The sequence below is a fragment of the Pocillopora damicornis genome, chromosome 4 (genome assembly GCF_964200805.1).
Source record: "Pocillopora damicornis chromosome 4, jaPocDami1.2, whole genome shotgun sequence".
NCBI classification, from domain to species: domain Eukaryota; kingdom Metazoa; phylum Cnidaria; class Anthozoa; order Scleractinia; family Pocilloporidae; genus Pocillopora; species Pocillopora damicornis.
In genome coordinates, this window is record NC_142673.1 from 23,454,207 (window position 1) to 23,477,819 (window position 23,613).

A 23,613-nucleotide genomic window follows, 5' to 3' on the forward strand; every position below is an offset into this window, starting at 1 on the left:
TGTCATTTAACCATAATGAAGTATCTTATTACGCTGACCACCTTATATCGCTTGCGCGCGTACCCTTGTTGCTACACAAGATGGCGTACGCAGAAACGTCTAGAACCAAACAAAACAGAAAATCAAAACCTGCTCCATCGGCCGATGCGCTCAATAAACCACTCAGTAGTCTTAGCCTGGAGGTGAGAGACTCTTCCGTCGAAGGTAAATCTACGATTCAGAGAGATCGGAGCCCAGTTGCCGGGAATCGCTACTCAAGATATGCTGCAAGCTCTCCTTTAACCAAGCATAAAAATACGGGTATGCCGAAATCGCCGCATTTAAATCCAAGAGAGGGACAATCATCGCAGCGGCAAGTTACTGTTCAGCACCCTAAGCAACAGAAATCAGTGGTTCCGAAATCAAAAGGCATGTTAACACCCAAGGGTTATACCATGCGTCCAATCATCCCTGCTTCAAAGGCTGAGTTGCTGCCAGTGGCTCGAGCCATGCACGGCGACGACTTTGCTCCAAGGGTCAAGAAGCTGTTTGATCCCGAACGCGAGGCGGCTGTTGATGCTATCCAGAGTGGGGTGTACATTGGATGGAGGTGTCAAGATTTTCAGCATGATTGTATTCGCGTCTCTAAAAGTTCAAAGTGTTTTTGTGGCCATCTCCTCAGTAATCATGCAAGTTACACCGGGAAGAGTGTGATGGTCCCTTGTCGTGCGACGCGCTGCGAGTGCAAAGCTTTTGCCTTTATCCCGTCCCGTCCCGAAGAAGCAGGTGAATTTTGGCTTCAACGTCGTCCAGGATACGACCCAAGCACCTGGCGAGCCAAATGCAAGTGTAAACATACCCACGAAGAACATCAACCCACCGGACTGCGGAGATGCCGAGTAAAGGGCTGTGGATGTTCCAAATTTTTCTCCAATTTTCTTTGTTGTGCATGCGATAGGCATTGGGAAGAGCATGAGACCTCGTTTGAAACGACCTCCATGAGAAAAGAAACGGGTTTGCCGTACGGCGAGGCGTACCTTCCCTTTCACGAGTTTCCGGAATTGCGTGACGTGGTGTTGACCGGAAGAGAGGACGACGATAGTCAGTTTAAAGCCCTGACTTCCGGTCCAAACGCAATTCCAGAGAGTACACCAACAGATTTAGCATTGAGACTCAGAGGCACAAAGCCACAAGAGTCGCCATTTAAATGGTAACCTAAAAGAATGTACACGAGTGTTAATCGCGCAGAACACGAACACTAAACCAAAATTAAAATGTAACACTCAAGATAGCACCTTCCACCCCCAGGAGTGGGTAGCATTTAATTTAACCGATAATGTTACCCCTGAATCACTCTTAAGGTCTCAAGAAAAAAAGAAGAGTTCGCCAACTTAAGAAGCTCTTGATTGTTAAACGAATTTTTCTCTTCAGCTTTCCAGGAAATTTATAGAAAACAGTATGGAGAATTTGCATACTGATGGCATCTTTTACTCAGCAGTTAAGATGTAATTTTTTCTCGCAAATTTATATCTGACTTTGTAACGAAGTAACTGGGCCTGCGCAGCAATTTTTTAAGCAAGGGGCGCTGAAGACGAACGCATAGTTTTCAGCCAAGAGCGTGGCTTGAGGGGAAAGGAGGAAGGGGGGGAGGGGGGGGGGGGCTACCCGAGAGGTATTTGGCCTCTCTAGTTTAAAATCTTAACCATAGTCGTACTCGTACTAAACACACGCTAATTTAGGATGCCGTCTTCGAAATTCTTCTTTTTCTCCCCTCTACCAGTCTTCTTTGATTGAACAAAACCGCAAGAGACTAACAGATAGCTGTTTAAATTAAGTCTTTATTTCTCTGATTCACGTTACGAAATCTTTTCTTTTCTCTATTATTTACAAAAACACAAAATACATTATTTCCCTATTTTTATCTCACTTGTTGTCACAAGCCTATCAGTTTCTGAAGCTCTCTTACATAACTGGTGTGTCACCCAGTGTCTCAGTTAAATCGATTTGAAAAATGTTAATTTTCTTAAATAGTTGCAATTCGATTGATGAACACTGTGATAATAGAACACCCACACAGAAAGACTAATAGTGAACACTCTTCAACAACACCCCGATTATGAAAATGTCACATAACATCTTATAATACATGTTCCGTGTGAAAATCTTTAGAAGTTGAACCTAGACGGCACGTTTGAAAAGGCTGTGCAAATCTTGGTATAAATACAGACAATTCTAGATACTTTTCTCTCTTAAGACTAGTCAGGTTTGCCTTTGTGAACAAAGTAAACCCCCTTAATTTTCACACAACGCGTCTTAATAAAATTACATGACCACAGGACAACCATCAGAAGAGTTTCAAACATTAGAAAGTCCCATGATTCCGAAGACATAACTAAAGAGACTGTGAAAGTTTCAAAATTAAAAAAGAAAACGACGATTCGATCTTGAGAAAATTTACGCTGCTTTTGAAAATTGAACATTCTCTTTTAAATTAAATTATTGTTTTCTTCACACCTCTTCTTATGGTTTTAACAAGAAAAATACAGCGTAAGATCAGTTAGTTCTTTCTGTGGTCTCATTCAAATGTTCTTGGTTCCTTTCATGTGACTGATTCGACCTTTTTCTGTCATGACTGGAACTATGAAGGCCTCACAAAATTAGAATTTCCTCGCCTCTACAGTTCTAAGTACTTAACAGCCTTAACTTTCTCCCTCGAACTGTTCAAAGGCAGTTTCTTCTGTTGTTGTAGTGGTCGTTTTTTCTTCGCCATCTTCAACAACAGTCGTCGTTTGGCTCGAGACGATCTGTGTGACGACGCCCTTCGAAGAGACTTCGACCGACTGGGGAGCTTGTTCGTAGGCTGAAACAGGTGTCAATTCAATCAATTTCTCTTCGGGACTTCCTTCTATAGGTCTCTCCTCTGAAACAGCTTCGACAATTTCAGGGGGCTTTTGTTTTTCGGTAGCAACAAGCTCGACTACTTTTTCCTCCTTGGATTCGGGTTCATCCAGTTTTATCTGTTTCTGTTTGTCTTTTGCCTCGTCTTCTTTCTTCATGGGCGGAGCTTTTGTGGACGGTTTCGCACCTGCTGTACTGGTTTTCACACCAGGCTTTGATTTTAAGTTGGTCGTCGTGGGCTTAGCAGCAGTTTTGGGTGTCGAAGAAGGTTTTGTAGGTCTAGTGGTTGTAGTGGAAGTTTTGACCGGGCCGTTCTTAACTTCTTTCACAGTTTTTGTGGTAGTAGTTTTCATAGGGGCAATGCCGGTCTTAGTGGTGGTAGTTGTCTTTTTCACAGTAGTTGTAGTCGTAGTGGTCGTCTTTGGTTTTGCACTCTGTGGTCGCGAGGTAGGCGTCTTGGTTGCACCGTCTGGTTTGTCGCTAGGCTTTGCACTCTGAGGTCGGCTTGGCTTTGTGGCCGTGGGCTTCGTTGCAGGCGAACTCGTTCTAACTTGTGTTAGTTTGGAAGATGCTGGCCTACCAGCACTAGTTTTTGGTGCACTTTTCGGTGTTCCGGAGTCAGTGGAATCTACACCAGGGGTCTTGCGGGCAGGTGGTTTTGTGGTGGAAGCTGGAACTTTCTTAGACACCGCACTAACAGGTCGAGTGGTGCTAGTGACGCTAGACTTTGTCGGTGAACGAGCTGTAGCAGCACTTTTGGGTCTCTCTGGTTTCTTCGTTTCATCTACCTTAGATGCTGCCGTTTTACCAGCGGGTTTCTTTGTGCCTGGGGAGGTGGCTGTTGACTTCGCCGCCGGCGCCTTGGTAGCAACAGAAGGCTTGGATGCTGGCACTTTTGTAGCTGGAGCTTTGACATCTTTTTTAGATGTTGCATTTAAAGGCTTTGTGGCTCCTGGCTGTTTTTTCACTGCAGCTGGCCCTGTTGATGGAGTTGCTTTGGTGGGAGACTTGGCTGATTTTACACCAGCTGATTGGGGCTTTGTTTTTGTAATATTTCCCGTCTTCTTTTCTGCTGGTAAAGCATAGATTTTTGCAGGCTTGGCTTCTTTCTCAACTGGTTTGACTTCTTCCTCTGAAGGTTTGACTTCTTCCTCTGAAGGTTTGACTTCTTCCTCTGAAGGTTTGACTTCTTCCTCTGAAGGTTTGGCTTCTTCCTCCACAGGCGTGACTCCTTCGTCGGTAGGTATTAAAGCATAGATATTTACTGGCTTGGCTTCTTTCTCAACAGGTTTGACTTCATCCTCTATGGAACGAACATCTTCCACTTCACCCTTTCCTTCTTCCTCTTTCGTCTTTATTCGTATCTCCGCGGGCATGGTCTCTATCTCTAAGGCCTTTAATCCTTCCTCTAAAGACTTCACTTCTTCCTCTGTAGACTTAGTTTCTTCCTCTACGGGCGCGACTCCTTCGTCGGTAAACATAAAAGCATAGACCTCTGCAGGCTTGGCTTCTTTCTGAACAGGTTTTACTTCTTCCTCTGCAGTCTTCATTTCTACATCTGCGGGCCTAGCCTCTATCTCTAATGGCTTCACTCCTTTCTCTAGAGACTTGACTTCTTCTTCTGTAACCTTGGCTTCGACTTCTACAGGCGTTACTTCTTCGCTCGTGGGCGTAGATTCTTCCTCTACGGAATGAACGTCTTCCAAAGCAATCTTAGCTTCTTCCCCTACAGTATCCACTTCTGCCTCTACAGACTTAGCTTCTTCCATCATAGGCGTGGCTTCAAGTTCTGCAGGTTTGGCTTCTTCTTCTGAAAAGCTTACTTCGTTCTTGGAATTCGAAGTTTCCTCCATACTTTCATCCTCCTTTAAATAAGAAAACTCGACTACTTTCTGACTCTGCTCTTCAGAGGTGATTTCGTCCAACACAGGAGTGGTAATCTCTCCTTCCGAATTGACCGCAGATTCCTGGTTACGCGCTGGCTCTTCAAACTGAGTAGCTTCTTCCCGGTTAGGAGATTCCTCAACAGGATCTATTTCAATAGAGGGGACATCTTGGACGTCCTTCCCTTCGAACCGGTTATCAGATGTGACTTCTTCAAAAGGATTCGTGGCCTCAACTTCAGAAATCTGGTACTCCGTGGGCGAGGGCTCAACAAAATCTCCTTCCTTCTCGGCTTCCATTGATTTTGTGTCCACCCGGGGATCTCCTAGCTCAAACGGAGGTGAAGACTCTACTGTGGATTCCTGCGACTCCGGTGTGACTTGTTCTACTGGTTGGGAGTCCGCTAACAAATCACCTAGGTCAATCCGGGGTGTTAATTCCAGCGCGCTATCATCAGCTTCCATCGTGATTAGCTCGTCATGCATTTCTGCTGTTTCGTGTACAATCCCAGGAACACTTTCTAATTCAAGGTGACCATTGCCAACCACAGCATCGTCTTCAACATCGCCCGCAGCCTTTGGCCTCTCTTCGATTACTTCCGAAGGTACATTTTCTGTCGAAATTAGTTGGTCCTGCTCACCTGTCGGTGCGAGAGGATCAAACGACGAAACATCAACTGAAGTCTTCCCCTGATCACCATGTTGTAAGTTTTCGCTCCCGTTTACTGGACCACCTATCAAATCTCCAGTCCAATTAGAATCGTTTGCGTGATCCGTGGAAGGTAGATCTCCTCGCGATTCTGAGCTGTCGGTGTCGTCCATGGCAATTTGTTCGGGTGGCATAACGTTGCTCTGTTGAGTTTCGTTCCCGAATAAGTCTTCTCTTGGCGCCGTTGTTTTCCCTGGGAACGCTTCATCGCCGGACTCCGGTTGTTTCAGATCGGCATCATTATTATTAGCACTGGTAATTTGCTGTTGGTCTTCGTTCATCCTGTCGAAAGAAAGCGTGGTTGCTATGTCCGCCATTGCAGAAGTGTCGCTCAAACGCCTCAATATCCTCTTTCCTTTTACCGAAAGATCGGGAGATGAAGTTCGCCTGCTGGATCCAAAGATTCCCTTGTCAAAACGACTTTTCAGTTGATGAAAAGTCTTGCTTGTGAAACTAACGGGCCTTGAAGCTAAGTTCTGTGACACGGATGACTCGATCTTTCGAATGGCGTCGGTGATGTCCTTCTTGTCACTTTCGACAACAGACAACTTTTTTGACTTTTCTCTTAGATTTGGTGTCGACTGAGACGCCAAAGGATGACTCAAGCTTCCTTGCGAGGAATAAACTGGCGAGTCTGGAGACGGAAAAAATTAAATATTAATACATACAGACAAAAAGCCTTTTTACATCAGATATGTACATTTTTCAAACATGGCATAAGACAATACTGGTATATGCTTGCGGCTCGTTTGAGGGGTACCTTATGGAAGTTATTTACCTCTACTGATAACTCCAATTTGTTCTTTCCTCTTAAACTTGTCGAACAAACTCTTTCTGCATCCAGTTCCTGTCGATATGGAATTTCGTGGACTGGTAGGAGACTGAAAACTTGGTGTAGCACTAGAGTTCTCAAGAGCTGTAAAACACAAACGGTATTTTTAATAAATGTATATTCGTGATTGTCAAACCAATTAGCTAGAGGAGGAGGCTACTCTCAGCTGTCTTCCACCCAAATGAAACCGCCGACAAATTTACACTCTATCCGGGATGGAGTAAATAAAACCACATGGCGTATCCCTTTTGGAATGCCTTTCTATTCAATGACACAAACCAGAAATCGCGACTATAAACAAAATATCATGCAGTGAGAATTAAGCTACAGTTGCCGACAACACGCAATCATATTTAAATTAACGGTGGTTTGCATCTAAAGCCTCCAGCTTCTGATATGAATCACGTAAAGGTACCTTTGTAGGAGTCATCAGAATGGTGTAAAACAGATCATGCACTAACATTGTAAAACAGACAAAACACAGCGATAAAAAAGGGGAGGGAACGTTCATTTATTAAAATGCACGAAAAACATGTTATTTTCATTAAAATTATGTAAAAATATAACAACCCGACTACCAGAGACAAAATAGAGCCACTCGTTATACCTCAGTGACACATTCTTTTTGAACCAAAGCTACCGAAAAAAACCCAGCCTGCCAAACCTTAAAGTTTTTTTATATATATAACGGAGATTGTTCCATTATACAGTTGACCTAAACTTTGTTCACCAAAATTGACCTTAGCATTAAATTTAGATTTAAAACGCCTCCAATATCCATTCAGTTACCTCCTTCATTAATTTTAATCGCGGTTTTGAATTTCTTAATAGTTTTTCTACGGACGCATTCAAATGTATTTCTAAGCCGTCAGCCACCGAAATACAAGCAATGAAGAACAATAGACAACAAGGCGCTGAATTCTGCTCTGTACAATTTATGATAAATAATTAGGCAGACGGTTTTTAACAAATACACACAAATTAAATACAAATTAGCCCTATGCAGCACGCAATAAAATCCTGTAACCTTCCACAAACAAGAGAAACAAAACAAATTTGTAGAAAAGATTAAGAATGTCGAATTGAGGCAATTTAGTAAGTAATACAAAGAAAACCTCTTACCAAACTAACTTACACAATAAAAGAAGAGAACTAAAGGTAATAATCTTAATACACATAATTTGCAAACATGCAAATCATCCAAGATCTGAAGATATCCCAAGATTTCATAATTGGGTGAAACTCAAACCCAATCCAGACGTTATTCAACTCTTTTCCTTATATACTATGTCAGTGGTCCCTTTGAATGGAAAGTTACTTAAATGCTAACCATTACAGAGAAATTTCAATTAGTTTTATTTAACAATAAAAAAATATTTTTAGGACTAATATACAAATCATTCAAGAAACTGAAAATTAAAATGAACCTTACAATTACACAATTTTTCCTGAGAAGCTATCTCAATTAACTAACCAACTGTTATAAAGGTGAAGTCAGAGTAGAACCAAAAGGCCTGCCAAGGTTTAATTCAGTCCCTGCCACCAGAAAAAATTGGGAGAACTACAACTCCACTCGTTACATAGGTTCAAGTGCATTACAGGGTTACCCACCCCCTACTCCCATGTCATTAAGCTTCAGTTTGTTGGTACAGTCAAACCTTGATTAACCTGACCTCCATTATCCAGATTTTTTGATTACCTGAACTTGCCTATTTGGTCCTATTATCTACAAACATTTGTATACATATTTTTGTTTATCTGGACTCTTGATTATCCAGAGTATTAAGCCCAGTTGCCTCAAGTCTGGATAACTGAGGTTTGACTGCACCCATTTAGGTACAGGTGTAGAGAGGCACTGTGACAGTATAGTGCCTCACCTAGCAACACAACACAATGACTCAGCCCAATATTTTGACTGATATTTCAGCACACTAACAACTGAGTCATCCCATCTTCCATGGAAACCAAAGGGTTGTTAAGTCTAAGCCACTCATGACCAAAATAAGATTCTCAGTTACAAATATATGGCCCAATAATTAACCCTTTTACTCCCCATGATTGACCAAGAGAGAATTTCTCCTTACAGTGTCAATGCAATATCAAGCAGACAAGTGAGGAGAATAAAGAAGAAAACTCAGTCAAGGGACTACAAGTTGATCCAATACCAAATTCTCCAAACTAACACCATAAGAATTGTGTGGCAGATAGTAAGGAGAATTACTGATGAGATCTTGGAAGCAAAAGGGTTAAGAGGTCATTTAAGCAATGGGGGCTCTCAACAATGTATTACAAAATCATCTTAGGGATTCACTCAGCATGAGGTTTTCATAGTTGTCCAATATTATGAAATAAGAACCATTCAATCTATTGCAGAAAATCAAGGGTGACTTTGTGGAACTTATAAGAAAATATTTGTGAATAATTTCATTTTCTGTCACTAGTTTTTTTAGAAAAACAATATAAAACAATGTGGTGTTTTTCTTTTCATTATATGTTTCTCAATTAATAATCCATTTCTGTTAACCATCCAGGGATATGTTACTTAATAGTAAAGTATTCTATGACTGCTTAGGGAAAAAGAAAAAAAAATTATGTAAGCAGTCTAGATCAACCAAACTTGGGCAGTATGGGCCTTTAGGCCAGTAAACTGATTTCATGTTATAAATGATTAGTGGGTTTGTGGAGGTAGTTACTCAGGAAAAATTTGTTTTTTCAACATCACATAAATTTCAACCTACACATTATTTTCATTTTCTTGAAATGTTTTGTAACTCAGTCCTAAGACAACCTTCAACAGAAAATATACCAGTCTGTGAAATAACCTTTAATTTAAATATTAGCAGTGCCAAGAATGTCAGTGGAAAAAGTCTTAACTGGTCCAATGCAAATTAGTTGTCTATTCACAACAGTGGGACTTAACCATGAGACCTCCTTTGAAACACTATCAGTAAAAAGCTGTCAGGGTGTGGCCATTTATTGAAATCAGTAAATACTGCTGGTTATTGACCCCACATTCGAGAGATAATTTCAATCGGTAACTTGAGTCTAAATTTTCCCAAGTAAACATTTTGCTTGGGGGAAAAAGCATGACCTTTAAATAGATCCTTAAAATCTGTACTTATTGCAGTACATTGATGTCAATATCACTGTGACAAGAACATAATTTGTGTACTTTCGTTCAAATTGATTCTACCTTTTTATCAACAGAATGTTATCAGATGTGTAAAAAATTCTGTCACGCAAATTGGTCTTATATTGAACACAGTACAATTCATGCGTATGACAGCTCAGAGATCTAATTAATTTCGTTTACTCCGTCAAAAGTAATACTGTTCAAATTGGATAGTTTCCTACATAAGAGTACATTGTTGAGTAATCATTCGAACCAAGTGACAATACTTCGAAATACATAGTGATAACTACGCAATTTTTTTTTTTGCTCAAAGGTTCCTCGTCTCTAACGCATGCTTGTCAAAGCGAAACTTACACAGAAATGAACATGCCGTGAATTTGTTTTGAACCTAGCTGGCGACTTGGTCAGGGATTGCTAGCGGCATTCCAGAACTAAAATGGTAATATACACAACGAGAAGAAAAAAAACGAAAGCGCTCGCAAAAACATAAATTAGCACTCGTTACACTGATCAAGTGTTCGAAGTTCAAAAATCCGAACGACGAGAGATGACTGAGAATTTAAAAGTTTCACGCCTTGTATTTTCAGTTTTAGGCATGGCAGCGTGGTCTGTCAGCGAGAACTGTCAAATTCTTATAAATAGGCAAATTTAAACGTAACAGATTTCATACACATGCAACGAACTAGTTTTCAGTTTCTGTTTTGAACATGCACAGACGGCTTGCTTCAGAGGACTTTGTAGATGACTCGATAGAAGCCTCGATCAAACGCCCGATATTCCGATCGCGGATGATTTGTGCTTGCATATGGCGTTGGTATTGTACGTCCTAGGATGCTGATGTAATGTTCTCGCCAACGAAGTACCGCAAAACTTCAAGTTTGTGTATTTTTTTCTTAATTTTAACATCGACCCCCTTTTGGCGCCTGTGCGTCTCACAATCAAACAATTCTGACGATTTGACTCGATTTTCCTTTAACATACAAGATATTTTTATCATGGCTCAGACAAAACCAAGATCACAAAGCATCTGATGAGACGAGACGCAATGCATGAATAAAAACATTAAGATCTTAACGAGAGCAAATTTACCTTCAAATGCGATCTAACCAGGAAACACTTGTTGGGAAAGATGCGACAAAAAGTGAGGAAGGAGTGAGTCACCAAAAAGTTCCACAGTGGCTGTCGCGACACTCGCGAATGAATAACGAGTTTATGATTGATCAGGAGTAATCGAAGCAATCTTTGGGCGAGTCAGACAAAAAAATTGACAACTTGAGGGTGTGTGCGGCATATCAGCCAATCAGAACATGAGAATGACAAAAGCTGTCAGGGTGATGTTTATTTCGAGCGGACGAACTCATTGAATCAGCTGGTATGCAAATCACAATATTTGCCTCGGAGGGTCGCTAGTTCTGTGCTGTCAGAGTGACAAGATTTTGAATGTCTCGCGTAGCTACTTCGCTTGATAATGTTGCACAAAATATTTTGATATTTTTGACAACGAAAAAAATGTCAAACTCAAAGACAGAATCCAAAAGGAGGAATTCGATGATGCTTTAACTCTCGGAAAGCCTTAAAGGTTGGTAACCCTACCTTAACTCACCTGTAATCTCCCTGAGAAAGAGTCAAAGTATTGCGACCCAAGATAAAATTGCGTTTTTTTCTTAAATTTTTTTCTTGAATTTGCATTTAAACTTTTCAATCGACCCTAACAACTGACGCAATATTCGAAGTCAACTCCAATATTAAGTAACAGAGGAGTCAGCCATGCAAGACCTTTGTACTGTACTGTACAATCTTATGTCCTCAAAATAATTATATTCCTGAAGGGAATGGCAGCGACAGCTACAGTTGAGGAAAATTTGGAGCACGATTTGAAAACAACAATAATATGTACAATCGATATTCTTCATTCATTGCTGTTGAATGATATAACTGACAAGGAATCTTCCAGAAACTCACAATAATGACTAAGAGCTAAAAATATAACCTCACTCTAATTATTTTTTAAGCTTTAAACTTTGGCTTATATTCATGTCTCGGTACAATTAATGATGTTCGAAAGCTTTCAGTAGGAACCATCGAATTGCCATAGCATGTTACCATGTTCATTCCTTTCAGTCTATACCTGAACTGAGTTGGTTCTTTTGCCTTAAATAAATGTGGGAGTCATATAATTTTTGATTTACTTTGTTCATGAGTTCACTGTTTATTTAGTGTTTGTTCCTCAATTAGCAGGTCGATAGTCACTTGGACCTAAGACTTTCTTTACCAGAGAATAACGTCATCATTTCAAATATTTGCTCAAGAGTTTCATGATTTTTTTTTTAACCTATGCTGGACCTCCTCTACCCTTAGCTATGACAACCATGATATTATATTAGTCCATTTCATCAAGATGTCTTCCATCATATTGAAGTTTAAAGCATTCATTTAAACCTGTAGTCAAGTCTTGTACCTTTCAATATTTTTCAAATGTAAAGTCACTCAAAATATTTTAAAACTTAAAAATACTCCATCTATGTAAGTAAGCTTTACAGTCATTGTGTGCATTAAGGCATATGCTCATAAGTCATTACCAGGTAGCCAATAAGTTTTCAGACAGGTGATTAGAATGGTTTCCTAGCCTACTAAGCTTGCAGCTTTTCTGGCATGTGGCGAAATCAAAGGCAACAGAGCAACAAACACAAGATAAAAGGTATCAAATGGAGAAATTTATTTTTCTATTTTCCATTCTTCTCTTGGCATTGGCTTCTTGATGTGGAAGATCACCAAAAATGGATTTTAAGATTATTTACCTTTCAATCAGTCACAACTCATGTCAGCTGTTAATTTATTTGTGACTATCCCACCTTGTTAAGTGTGAAACTCAGTTTCATGTATTTGGAAAATAGCAAACAACAATATAAACTTCAAAAGCTTAAAAAGTTTTACAAATGGCTTTGAAATCAGAAAATAGCAAGGATAAAATTAGAAATAATTTAACTTTTTGATTACTTGTTATTATTATCATAATCAAGCTTCCTTACCTTGCTTGGAAGGCACATGAGTCATTAGGTAATGTTCAAGAGTATCCCATCCTCCACCAATACGTACCAACATGTGATCATTCAACATCTACAGTTAAATTGATGATAACAAGACCTTAAACATGATAAATTAGGAATTACTTATCACCAAAATTGACTGACTGGGTGGGTTGTTTAGGAGGCGAGCGTGGCCTAGTGGTTAGGGCGCTGCACTTGTAAGCGGGAGGTACCGGGTTCAAGTCCTCCTCCCTGCCACTGGATGGATTTGTCTTCGGTGGCCCCAAATTCAACTCCTGCACGCTTTGTAAATAGCCAACTGGTCTGCCTCCTACCAGTTGGGGTTTTTAACGAGTTTCTGTTCATTTACGATATTTGTTTCCTTATTTACAGTGTCCCCAATTAGCACAGCAGTGCTAAAATACACTGACACTTAAATAAAGTTATTATTATTATTATTATTATTATTATTATTGTGTGGTATAAACAAAAAAAAGCATGAAATAGGAATACAACAATTCCCCCCCCCTCCTCATGTGTTCTCCTACATCTTTCCTTCCCCTTCTTCAGCACCTATGATAACCCCTAATTTACCATACCAGGAGGGATTATTCCTTAACTACTACAACCGTACTCTCTCCATTTTAAAGAAACTGTGGTGCTGCATCAGTGGGAGAATATCACTGGGTAATTAAGTATCATTAACTGAGTTGATAATGCAACTTGGCCTCCGTAAAGAGTTTCAAGGCTGACATTTTGAGCATTAGCCTTTCATCATTCGCTCTGATGAAGGCCAATGCTCAAGATGTCAGCTTTGAAACTCTTTACAGTGGCCAATTTACACCAATAACTCAGTTGATAATACTTAATTACCCTTTTCTAAAGTAACATTTGTTAATATAGGTAATAACATCATTTCAAGTGCAATTTGGTGTCAATAAGCATAAGTAAGTTTTTCAAAGACAACAAAATTGCATAAGCTCATAGGGCAAGTGCAATTTGTAGTCTTTAAAAATTTACAAGTGCTTATTACACCAAATTGCAGGAGAAATAATTTTATTACCGTAACATACATGAAAAAACATCACAGAAAGTCAAGATGAAGGAAATTTTGAAAGCGTGTGTGCTCTTACTGTAATTTGCACTCATGTTACAACTTTGCACTCATATAACATTAGAATGCACTCATTTTCAGCCCATCAGAAACATATAATTTTTTCATGTACATCACTACACAAAGAAACACCAAAATAAGCCATAATCAGCTTCCCCAATATTCCACTGATCCCAATTCCTCACCTAGATGGCAAAGTAACCCACATGCCCGGCCAGACTAAAAATCAGTATAAAAGATTTTCTGTTATTACAAGGCTGATTTTCCCCTCCTTTAATTAAAAACTTTAAACCTAATTTACACCCCCTACTTCCTGGACATATACCTCTCTAGATCCATTTATTTTGTGAAACACACATCTATCAAGGAAACTCCATAACCCGTTTACACCCTAACATCAGAATGCATATTCTCCTTGCTGTTGTCTGTACATTTCCTAAATTGCTGACAAGGAGAATTTGTTTATAAATCAGGAGCTTCTTTAGTTGAGGATCATTTCCCTTATTCCTGTGACCTCAATGTGTGATTTTGGGGTGATAATGTAACAAGAAATTAGATGCTAGTCAAAGGGTTAAACTGAGCTCCACTTACACGAACAAACATGATTCTTCCAAGAATAATGTATTTTCCTTCCTTCAGTCGGTGAACAACTTTTATGTCATAATCTTGAGCAAGCTTGCACACCTGTGTTATTGTGTAGAAAGAACAGGGTCCATAATTAAGAAATGTTGCACATAAAAACTGTAAGAAATTTTGAAAAGTTCAACTTTCCCAGAATTTAGGAATCAACTCTCCCTCCTTACTCCAGTGTCAGAAATATACATGTATATGTAGTATTATAAATTAAAAAATAATTGATTTTGGTGTGATTTCATTCAAGCAAGGAGTGCTCTTTGAATTGATTTATCAAAGAAAAATACTAAGATGTCAAATATGTGTAGAAGTAGAGGTACACCTCACTGTGCTACATTTGTATAGTTATGTAGTAATATGTATTAAAATTAAGCTGTGGATTAACTTTTTATCCCCACCTATGAAACATTAGAAAATAGCGGTGATTATTCTATTCGTGATCCAAGAATCGTTATATTCATTTCATTAAATGTCATATTCAATTAATTCTTCTACGGATCAAAGGCTTTTCTTCGGGCGGGAGAAACAATATTTACTAGACATGCAAAACTGCTCTTAAACAAATGTATGCGACCAAAAATTAAATGGTTTCGGCTATTCTTATGCAAATAGTTTATTGTTTTCCTTAAGAAAGAAAACCACCTACCGTGCATCTAAATTTCTGTAATATCACTTCTACAAAACCCTTCTCTAACAAAATTTTCGCGTTGTTTGGAAAAACTTGATATGCGTAGTTAGCGTGATCTTTTCTCTCAGCTGCATTTCAAATGATTTCTAATCGGAAGATTCTATTTAAAAATGCATTTAACTGGTTTCCACGGGCGCTAGAAGTCTTGTTGTCAACAAATTCACGGAGAGAAACCTAAACTCTTGACACAGACGATCATATCAGTCGTTTAAAATTACCGTTTAATAAAATTAAGCCATCTGCTGGCTGCCCTGAGGAGACAGATGTCCTTGCTTAGCCAAATTATATTCAATGTGAAATTAATTTATTGTATATGCTAGCCATTTTAGTATCACTTTAAATAGCAATTATTTCATCCAACACCAAACTGTTTTGTTTTCAAGCTTATTACGGCTGTAATCTAGATCCTTGAGAAAAGTAGATTAAACTCTGAATCTAACAACTGTACTTTTCAGACGAAACGTGCGTAGAAATGTAATATGAGCACCGTTATCTTCAGTCGATCAACATAAACAGAGTATATTTGCATAATTCGTGGATTGACGAGTATTCATATCGAAAACGATATTGATAAAACTACTCAATTTTGTTTCAACTTCTTGCTTTAAAAAATATTTCGTCGCAATATTATGACCATATTAATTGGTATATAGCGGCGGAATTGCACCCCCTACTAAGTAAACGCCTGAATGGATGTTTGCAAACACTTTCTTGAAGTTGTCATAATGAAAACCCTCGGGTCAATTCTTCTTCCGTGGAATAGTTAATTAGGAGTCCTTCAAAATTTTGTTACGTGAAAATTAACGTGAAATAGGCATAGATGCTTACCTGTTTATCTAACTCCGATTTTGGTCCTTTGCTATCAAGTAGAGAAGAAAGTTCATCAGTTTTTTTCTGAATTTTCGGACAACTTTTTCGATCTTTTGGTTTCAATGGAGTTTGTTTTCCTACCACGGCTGTGGCTCTCGTTGTTTCCTCTTCCACAGAAAACTCCGTCAAACGAGACGCTGCGCTGTCCCCCTCTTCTAGATCAAATACAGAGTCAACTCCAGAATCCGAGTCTAAAGAACTAGGGCTTTGGATTTCTGGCTGATCTGTCTGTTGTACTTCAAGGTTGTCAAATTCACTCATGTTTATTTGCTCCACGTTCAAAATTTGCCCTTGTTCGTCCGATACATCCGTATCATTCATAGCCTCGTCCTCTTCGATTTCTTTCTCCATTTGAATTAACTGGGGAAGCTCGTCGAGTTCAAACTTAGCTGTCCTTCTGACAATTTCCATGAGACAAATTATGATACCTCTGCAGCCCTCTCGGTAATCGTCTACTTGGACAACGTCGTTCGATTCGAACAGGATGGCTTCGGGAATACCATGACTTCGGCACCACGTTAGAAACTGTTGCACATTCTCCCTTGACTTAAAGAGTTTGATTTCTTTGTTGCATTTTCCCATTGTGTGATAACGAAATTTTTTCCCTGGTACTGGGATTTTTCGCTCCCGAGAGTGGGTCTCCGCTTTCTCTTGGATGTAGTTCGCAAGTCGACAGAGTAGTGAACCATCTTCCAAAGCGTAGAAAAAAAAGTCGGGACTTATAACAACATCGGGAAATAACTTTGCCAGCCATTCGCTCTCGTCTTCCATCATGGCATACAGAAGTTCGTTCTCTTTTTCCCATCGTTTATAACTCTGTATGCTATTGGTTTTGAGCCTTCGAAAGTTAGCTCTGTTTCGAGGAGTTACAGTCACAGCACGTTCTTCTTGCGCCACGGTGATCATCGTTCAGTCGTCTGGGTTTCCGGTAACCCTCTTAAAAATTTGATCAAAAAACCATAATAGGGTGAGTTTCAGATCTAATCCTTCGACTTAACTTCCACGCAGTTACACAATCCCGCACTTACAATCACGTCGCGACGTTCATTTCGACGCTTGCGTGAATATAAACTAGCAGCGTTCGTAGCAGAACCCACGGCAAGACTGTTTAATAATTCCCACAGGCGGGAATATTAAATAATCTTAATGACAGGAGAGGTTAAGCGATGTTTTCTTTTCTTCCCGATTTCATGCACCGTCTACCATATTAATTCCCTCGAGAAAATTGGTTACGGGAAATATCAACAGAAAAAATTCCAGCTAATAAGCACTTGAACCACACAACCAATCTATTTATAGTCCTGCGATAGTTTGGCGTAACGATACTGTATTGGCACAAAACAATTTATTCAGTTGTTTCACGGCGTTAAAAGGTTTGGAATAATATCCTAAATTGAATAGCATTAGAGCTATGCGTTCCGAAGAATAGTCGACAACAAAAATAGATCAATTGAGATCATTGCTATCGTCGATAACAAAAGTAGCTCTAGGACGAAATTAGAACTTATCTGCTTCAATATTTCAAAACGCTGAAGCTTCCACAGGAAACTTTTTTTCCTCTCTGCTCTGCGGTATCACAGCCCTTTATAAACTGTCAACTTACATAGTCATAACAAGACTTATTAAACATGCATAGTTAGCTGTTCAGTTCGTTACCCGAGAGATCATTCTCTTCGAAGGTCTTGAAGGACCAGTCTTACGCTCGACAGTCTGAAGAAGAACAGATCATCGCGTTCTTTCAACCGGAAACAATGGGTATTTCGAAGGCAAACCGGAAATGAAGCAAACGGAAATGACAGTACGATTTCAGAAACATAACCTCTCGATGGGCAGTTTTTAATTATGTCTTTTGCAGTTGACATGATTTTGTAATTTTACTACAGTGTAACAACTAGTTACCTTTGGTGGTATACCTCAGTATTTCTCGAGTTATTTAATTTCTTTGGGTTTTCTTTTTTCTTTTCAGATTGGGAATTTCCATGTGAAGCAATCTTAAAGGATCCTTATGGCGCTCCTACGTTTCTATTGTCTGGTTACATAACAATTGACGAAGGCGCCTGATTACGGATTGAAGTCTTGCCAAAAATACAATTCTGACACCAGGGAATTATTTATGTTAACTATTACGTCATTTTACTAATTCAAGATCAGTAATTTATTGTCATCAACCGAAAGTGAATAGCGCCAGAGTTTACAGTCACAAATGATAGAAAGGGAAAATTTCCTTGGATCGAATCCAACACATGCTACGGACTTCAGTTTCAGAATTATGAGGTCATTTTTCATTTTTCTATTTTTTCAGTTTCGTGTACCTCTAGGAATTAAAATGAACGACGAAACAAAATCTTTAAAAAAAGGTATAAACTTTTGAGACGAGGAGGCAGTTTTGCGGTCAGAAGGAAAGATCCTCCTTAATGGAGGAAGTGTAAGGACGTCACAAAGCATGACGTCAGAGCTCAAAGAGGTTCCGTGCGATTCCTTGTCAAGCCAATATATTGGCTGTTTTTTCCGTTTTTTGGTTGACAATTTTTCCTTCTTGATTTAAGACCACTTTTGGAACAGATTACATGTAAAACTTCACACACAAGGTTTTTCTAGTTACCATCGAATAGCAAATCCTACTCAGTTTCATTCAAACATACCCAAGGATTGGTGCGTGATATATCAAATCACTGAGGTTCATCAATTGGCACAAAACTCAACCAGCCAATATAAGTAATTGCTATTTTTGTTTAAATGTCGTTAACACATCTAGAAAATATCAATAAAACGTGAACAATGACGTTCGAAGATGTTGTTAGCTTTTGTGTCAGTCATGTTAGTTTTCTGGATAAGCAAGAACTCTTAAAAATTCATTAGGGACTTACTTCTCGGTTAGCATATTGTAATAAGTTTACCCTAAATAACTGAATTTTATCACTCACCGTCCTCCTTAATCTTCCATGTACTAATCCATATCTGCCCTTTTTGAATCAATCTCTCTTTGGCGTAACTCTCCCCTTACAAACGACTACTCTATGTCGAGACCTCTTTCAAGCGTTCACCTGCAGGATTTAGTACTAGTTATTTACTGTGAAACCCCAAGAGAGAAAAGGGAGGACCTTTCGATTCTAGATGTTTGGGGTGGATAGAATATCAGTTAATTACCAGAATAAACGTCTTAAAGTAGAGAATATTTAATCTCATAAACTTTAATCGGATAAAAATGAAACTCGAATTTTCCATTGACCTGTCCACCTGATAAAGGTTTCAGTCAACAAATACGCATAACTTTGGTGCCAGTGTCCACTTCACCTGCGATCAAGTAATCTTTGTATTAGAGAATCACGGCAGTGAAGCAGCGTAAGAGTCGGTCACAGCTACTTTATCAGGCTCTTCCGACAGAAGACCGTGTGATCGCACGGCTACTGTCCGTTTGATACAGGGTGTCCAATAATTGTGGCTGGCTCGATACAGGCTTCATGCTTCAAATTTCTTACGTCGTAACAGCGATACAAAATAAAGAAACACCTTAATCACAAATCGGCCACTATTGACCAAACACTCTAATCCAAAATCAAAATTGGCCCCTAATGCCCGAAATCGCAAACCGGCCACTAAAATTAAAAATCGGCCACTACAGTCCAAAATCACAAATCGGCCACTACTGTCCAAAATCACAAAACAGCCACTAATGTCCAAAATCACAAATCGGCCACAAATTATACCAATATCCCTTCAATCGTATCTAAAAACAATATGTCAAAATTTGCTGTCTAATGGCTGCATTTCTCGTTCTGTCCGCTTACAAGCCGGGTCGCTTCATAGCTCAGTTACCCATTAGCTCCGTTATTAATTTTCCCATAAGTTGCTTTATTGTTAAATACAATGACTTAAGAGTCCTCTTGTTCCAAAAAGCACCCCGCTGAGTGCACATCTGGCCTTGAGCGGGTGTAATAACAATAGCGCGAGACAAATACTTTTTTCATTCCAGTAGGGTGTAGCCGAACAACCTGGTGACACCCCATCAGTAGCCCATTTGCTTCCAAATCAGAGGAGCCCCCACATTTTTAAACCCATGGCAAGTGATCCTGCTTCAAACATCTTCAGCTTTGGACCAATTTTTCATCATCCCCTCTAAATGGAGATGTCTCAATGAGGTATTTGGTGGGAGCGCGGAAAACAGCAGCACAGTAGTCGACGGCGTGAGAGGGGATGAAAACTCGGCTGACGTTTCATGCTTGAAAAAAATAACGCTTACTGTTATAAGTTACAATTGATAGGTTTCTTTAGTTTGATTTAGACTGTTGAACTCAGTGATTTTTTAAACGCTCCGATCGGAGTTGCAAGAAACTGGCTGGGGATGGAATTCACTAGCACTGTTTCAACCTTTGCAGACGAATTTGACAACGGGAAGAAAATAAACGTTATAAGCCGATGCAATGGAACGCGAAAGACAAATTAGGAGAGTTTGCCTTTAATCTCTAACGCTTGTTACTAGTCGTCTACGTTCGCTTGCGCCTGAGGAGAAGGCACGTAACGCACATCGTTATGGCGACAACTTGTTGAGAGCCGTCACGCTGAGCCGTTGTTGAGAGCTCTCATGCTGAGGCTGGGGAAAGGAAGTCATGAGATCATACCTTATAAGATATTTTAATGTAATGCTCACGAAGTCCTGATATTAAAGCAAGCAAATAACAGCCAAAAATAAATTGTACAAAAATAGGCTTTATTCACCCCTTTCACGCATGGAGAAGAAATACGAAATCTACGAAGATTTGAAGAGCATGAAAAAGATGACGTATTTACCAATACCTTTTCACACAGCGTCTACCTAATAAGTGATTGAAATCTATCGCTACGGTGTTATCCGATTGTTTTCTAACCAGTGACCATAAATCACGTGTTGTCATTGTTAAACTATCTGCGTCCTTATATTAAAACGATGATTCACTTTGTTGTACCCAAGTCAATTTACAAAAGAATTTTATAACGTACATACATTTTTTTTCTGATCGCACGCTTCTATTTACACTTTTTCACTAAGTTTGATTTATGTGAATATCTCCTAAATGAAAAAAAGTATTTGTCATAGCCATATCTGCAGAGAAAAAAAATCTTGATCAGTAAAGGAAATTTTTCTAATTGCCTTCAAATAGCCTTACCACTTGTAACAAAAATTAATGGTATCATCCCCACCCACCCTTCCCCTAAATAATTGCCCATTGACGTCACTTCCGCATATTTCATTTTAAATATCAAGAGAGGGGGGAGAGGGGGGCACTTCAGCTCTAAAAACGTAAAACCCACTCCGCCTTACCTATCAGAAATAAATAACGTCTTGGGTAGCACCTTCTGGACTCTGGTCTTTTTGTTCTCGTTCCTTGTCCTCCTCGTCAATAATAAATGGGCGGGTCTGGCGCTGAGCGCGCGGTGACGATAGTTGCTGTACTTGTTCCCTGAGGTTATGCTTGAGCCTGCCTTGTTGATGGTCAGCTTTGATCTGCAACGGAGGTGACGTATTGCCACCTTGTTCTTTTACAGGTCTAAAGCGCGCACTCTTAACTCCACTAAAGAGGACAAGAAAAAAATAGCTTAGCATTAACACAAGAACCTCATGCCACATAAAAATATCTTAATTTTCTCTTAAGTGGCGTATGGGGAGGTCGCAGTTTCCTGCGTAGGACGATATGCTACAAGCCTGGATCACATTTAAGTTATTAGAGGTCATTTCATTTTAGTAATTTAAAATTAGAAGTGCATTATATTGCACAAGTAACGATGCTTCGACGATAACAGCAACGTCATCCTTATCCTTGGTGGGAATCACGGAATGTAACGAATCATTCCGCTAATAATTATTATCACAGTTGAATGGGCCAAGTAAAAGTTGACTACTAGAAGCGGGTTAATCCAGCTTACCCGTCGATGTCTGTAGCGGCGTCAGGCTGTTGAAAAAGTTAAAGTAAAGATCATTAAAATAGCTCTATACATTCAGACAGACCAAAGGCAAAGGTCGATAATTTTTTTTGTGTAAATGATATCGTGAAACCAAAGCATTTCCTTTCAACTACAAAAATAAATTACAAAGTCACCTCTTGCCCGGGCAGCGGCGAGGGTGTAGGAGTTTGACTTGGAGATGAGGACGGCGAATCAGAAGCTAAATCACCTGAAAAGAAGGTGAGAATATATAATCATTACGATAAATGGATAAAAAAGAAATCGACCACTCAAACTTCATTTCTTGTCTCGGTCACGAGAATCGATTGTGTTTATAAATAACTAACTTGCTACCGGGCTTGTCCTGGTAAGGGACAGAGTCTACTCCGCACCCGTTATTTATAATGTCATTCAAGGCTCCTCCACCAAACCCTCTCCCTTTTAAGAAATATAGAGTTTGTTGGTGCTGCTAAATGCATGCCACATGAAGCCTGTCATACCTGTGCTTCCACTCTGTTCCTTGTCCTCCTTTCCGCCGCTCTTGCTCAAGAACGACCACCCTCCACCTCCCCCGCTTGACCGCCGCTTGTGTTTCATCTTTGGACTAGCTCCACCAGCTGGACTGACTGCACCCGGCAACTGCCTGGATGGGAAACCCATCCCAGGTCTCTCAGTCCTCATAGAGCTCGCTCGATTGATGTTGTCTTTGTTGAGATTATCGGGTTTGAGTTTGCTATCGAAGCCACTAAAAGTCTCGGCCCTCTTGGGTCCAATTCCAGGTACAAATAAGGACGAGGAGCTCCCTTGAGTATCACTTTGAGCCTCTTCAGATGAAGGATCCTCACTGGATAATGTAGATTGCACCTGTTGCATAGTGGTCATCAGGCACTCCCTGAAAACAAAATGAGATCACCATGCTAGACGTAAAAGTTAACCAACCCACTAGAGAGGAGTTCTGATATCAATAAAACTGTTTCCCTAAGAAAACCAATAAATGAATGTGCATAATGATGTACAGGAAAAATTACGCGCTTCTGATTTGCTGAAATCGATTGCATTCTCACGTAACACGAGTGACATGAAATAACATGATTTCGAGCGCAATTTGGTGTTAACGAGCACTACGGGCTCGTGCAATTTTATTGCACCCTAACATTAGCTTTTATATTCTCAACAATGACTTCTTCACAATTCCTATGATACTGACAAGGAGAATTTGTATGACAATCAGGAGAAAAATCAGTCAGTCACTCTTAGGGGTTTCAGGGTTAAAAAACGGGGTAAATCCACTTACTTCGTCTTTGCCAGTTCTTTGCTTTTATCGGCATCCACTTTAGACTGAAAAGAGGAGAACACGCGCCAATAAAGAAACAGCGTTAAAAAAGATAAACAATACACAAGACCTTGAGCTTATCATGGCACTTCTCTAGTTTTACGTTCTTTACAGCACTTACCTTTTCTTTTTCCATAGCCTCTATTTGACTGACGAGTTCCTGAAAAAAGAAAAATATCACAAGGCTATGAAAACAATTCGCAAGCGGACATGTGTCGATGTCGATCTTTTCTAGAAATCCATTACTTGAGCGTAACTAGCCCACGAAAGGTCTGAGGCCTTGAGCAAGGGTCTGGTACCGGTCTTCAAGGGTCTGGTACCGATAATTATTAGTGCCAGACCCCTAGCAAACCTCTTTTTGACTCACTTCAAATATTCCCGCGAGCAGAGAAACGCGCGGCCATCAGTGCTGATAATAAGGACTTGCTCGCAAGCTACACTCGCTTTCGCCTCGCGCTTTGCCTCCGCTTGCCTAAATAAAAAACAATTAGCACCTGTTTTGCTAGGAGTATCAGACACTGACCTGCATCTCAGCTAAATGTTTTCCTCTATCCGCGTCCTCAAGGTCCTTGTTGTGTACTTGATCTACAAAACGA

At 39.7% G+C, this 23,613-nt stretch overlaps 3 protein-coding genes and 1 long non-coding RNA gene across 9 annotated transcripts in view; 2 read left to right on the top strand and 2 right to left on the bottom strand.

The window, feature by feature from the left end:
* The first annotated feature begins 80 nt into the window (after positions 1-80).
* Positions 81-1,898, top strand: LOC113683525 (protein FAM221B). The gene has a single exon (XM_027200779.2). It carries the CDS (start codon positions 81-83, stop codon positions 1,191-1,193), a length of 1,113 nt encoding a protein of 370 aa, XP_027056580.2. The 3' UTR covers positions 1,194-1,898.
* On the bottom strand, positions 1,798-18,848 carry LOC113683481 (uncharacterized). Of its 3 annotated transcripts, none has more exons than XM_089203271.1 (6): positions 18,690-18,848; positions 15,724-16,701; positions 14,166-14,258; positions 12,464-12,551; positions 6,248-6,385; positions 1,798-6,103 (listed from the first exon to the last, which is right to left on the bottom strand). In XM_089203271.1, exons 2-6 carry the CDS (start codon positions 16,669-16,671, stop codon positions 2,679-2,681), a joined length of 4,692 nt encoding a protein of 1,563 aa, XP_089059397.1. In that variant the 5' UTR covers positions 16,672-16,701; positions 18,690-18,848; the 3' UTR covers positions 1,798-2,678. The 3 variants fall into 3 exon arrangements, with proteins under 3 accessions (XP_089059397.1, XP_027056528.2, XP_089059396.1); XM_027200727.2 differs by lacking the exon at positions 18,690-18,848 and adding an exon at positions 17,422-17,518; XM_089203270.1 differs by lacking the exon at positions 18,690-18,848 and having other exon boundaries at positions 15,724-17,207.
* On the top strand, positions 10,827-18,547 carry LOC149047313 (uncharacterized). The gene is made up of 2 exons (XR_016185713.1): positions 10,827-11,013; positions 17,732-18,547. It is a non-coding gene; the product is annotated as an uncharacterized LOC149047313 (long non-coding RNA).
* Positions 18,849-20,452: 1,604 nt separating the features above from the next.
* The window catches only part of LOC113683482 (rho guanine nucleotide exchange factor 28-like), a 29,252-nt gene continuing 26,091 nt past the window's right edge, over positions 20,453-23,613 (bottom strand). For all 4 annotated transcript variants that reach the window (XM_089203268.1, XM_089203267.1, XM_089203266.1 and 1 more), the window contains 8 exons: positions 23,541-23,602; positions 23,139-23,177; positions 22,979-23,022; positions 22,185-22,576; positions 21,840-21,913; positions 21,667-21,692; positions 21,065-21,314; positions 20,453-20,845 (listed from right to left, as the gene is read on the bottom strand). In XM_089203268.1, the coding sequence (XP_089059394.1) occupies positions 21,068-21,314; positions 21,667-21,692; positions 21,840-21,913; positions 22,185-22,576; positions 22,979-23,022; positions 23,139-23,177; positions 23,541-23,602 (884 nt within the window). In that variant the 3' untranslated portion in view covers positions 20,453-20,845; positions 21,065-21,067. The remainder of the gene's footprint in view (positions 20,846-21,064; positions 21,315-21,666; positions 21,693-21,839; positions 21,914-22,184; positions 22,577-22,978; positions 23,023-23,138; positions 23,178-23,540; positions 23,603-23,613) is intronic.

Coding starts and splice junctions, on each gene's coding strand:
- LOC113683481 (XM_089203271.1), bottom strand. CDS start 16,671: ATGATCACCGTGGCGCAAGAAGAACGTGCTGTGACTGTAACTCCTCGA. Junction 14,259..15,723: donor AATCGGAGTTAGATAAACAG/GTAAGCATCTAT, acceptor ACAATAACACAG/GTGTGCAAGCTTGCTCAAGA. Junction 6,104..6,247: donor AATTGGAGTTATCAGTAGAG/GTAAATAACTTC, acceptor TTCCGTCTCCAG/ACTCGCCAGTTTATTCCTCG.
- LOC113683525 (XM_027200779.2), top strand. CDS start 81: ATGGCGTACGCAGAAACGTCTAGAACCAAACAAAACAGAAAATCAAAA.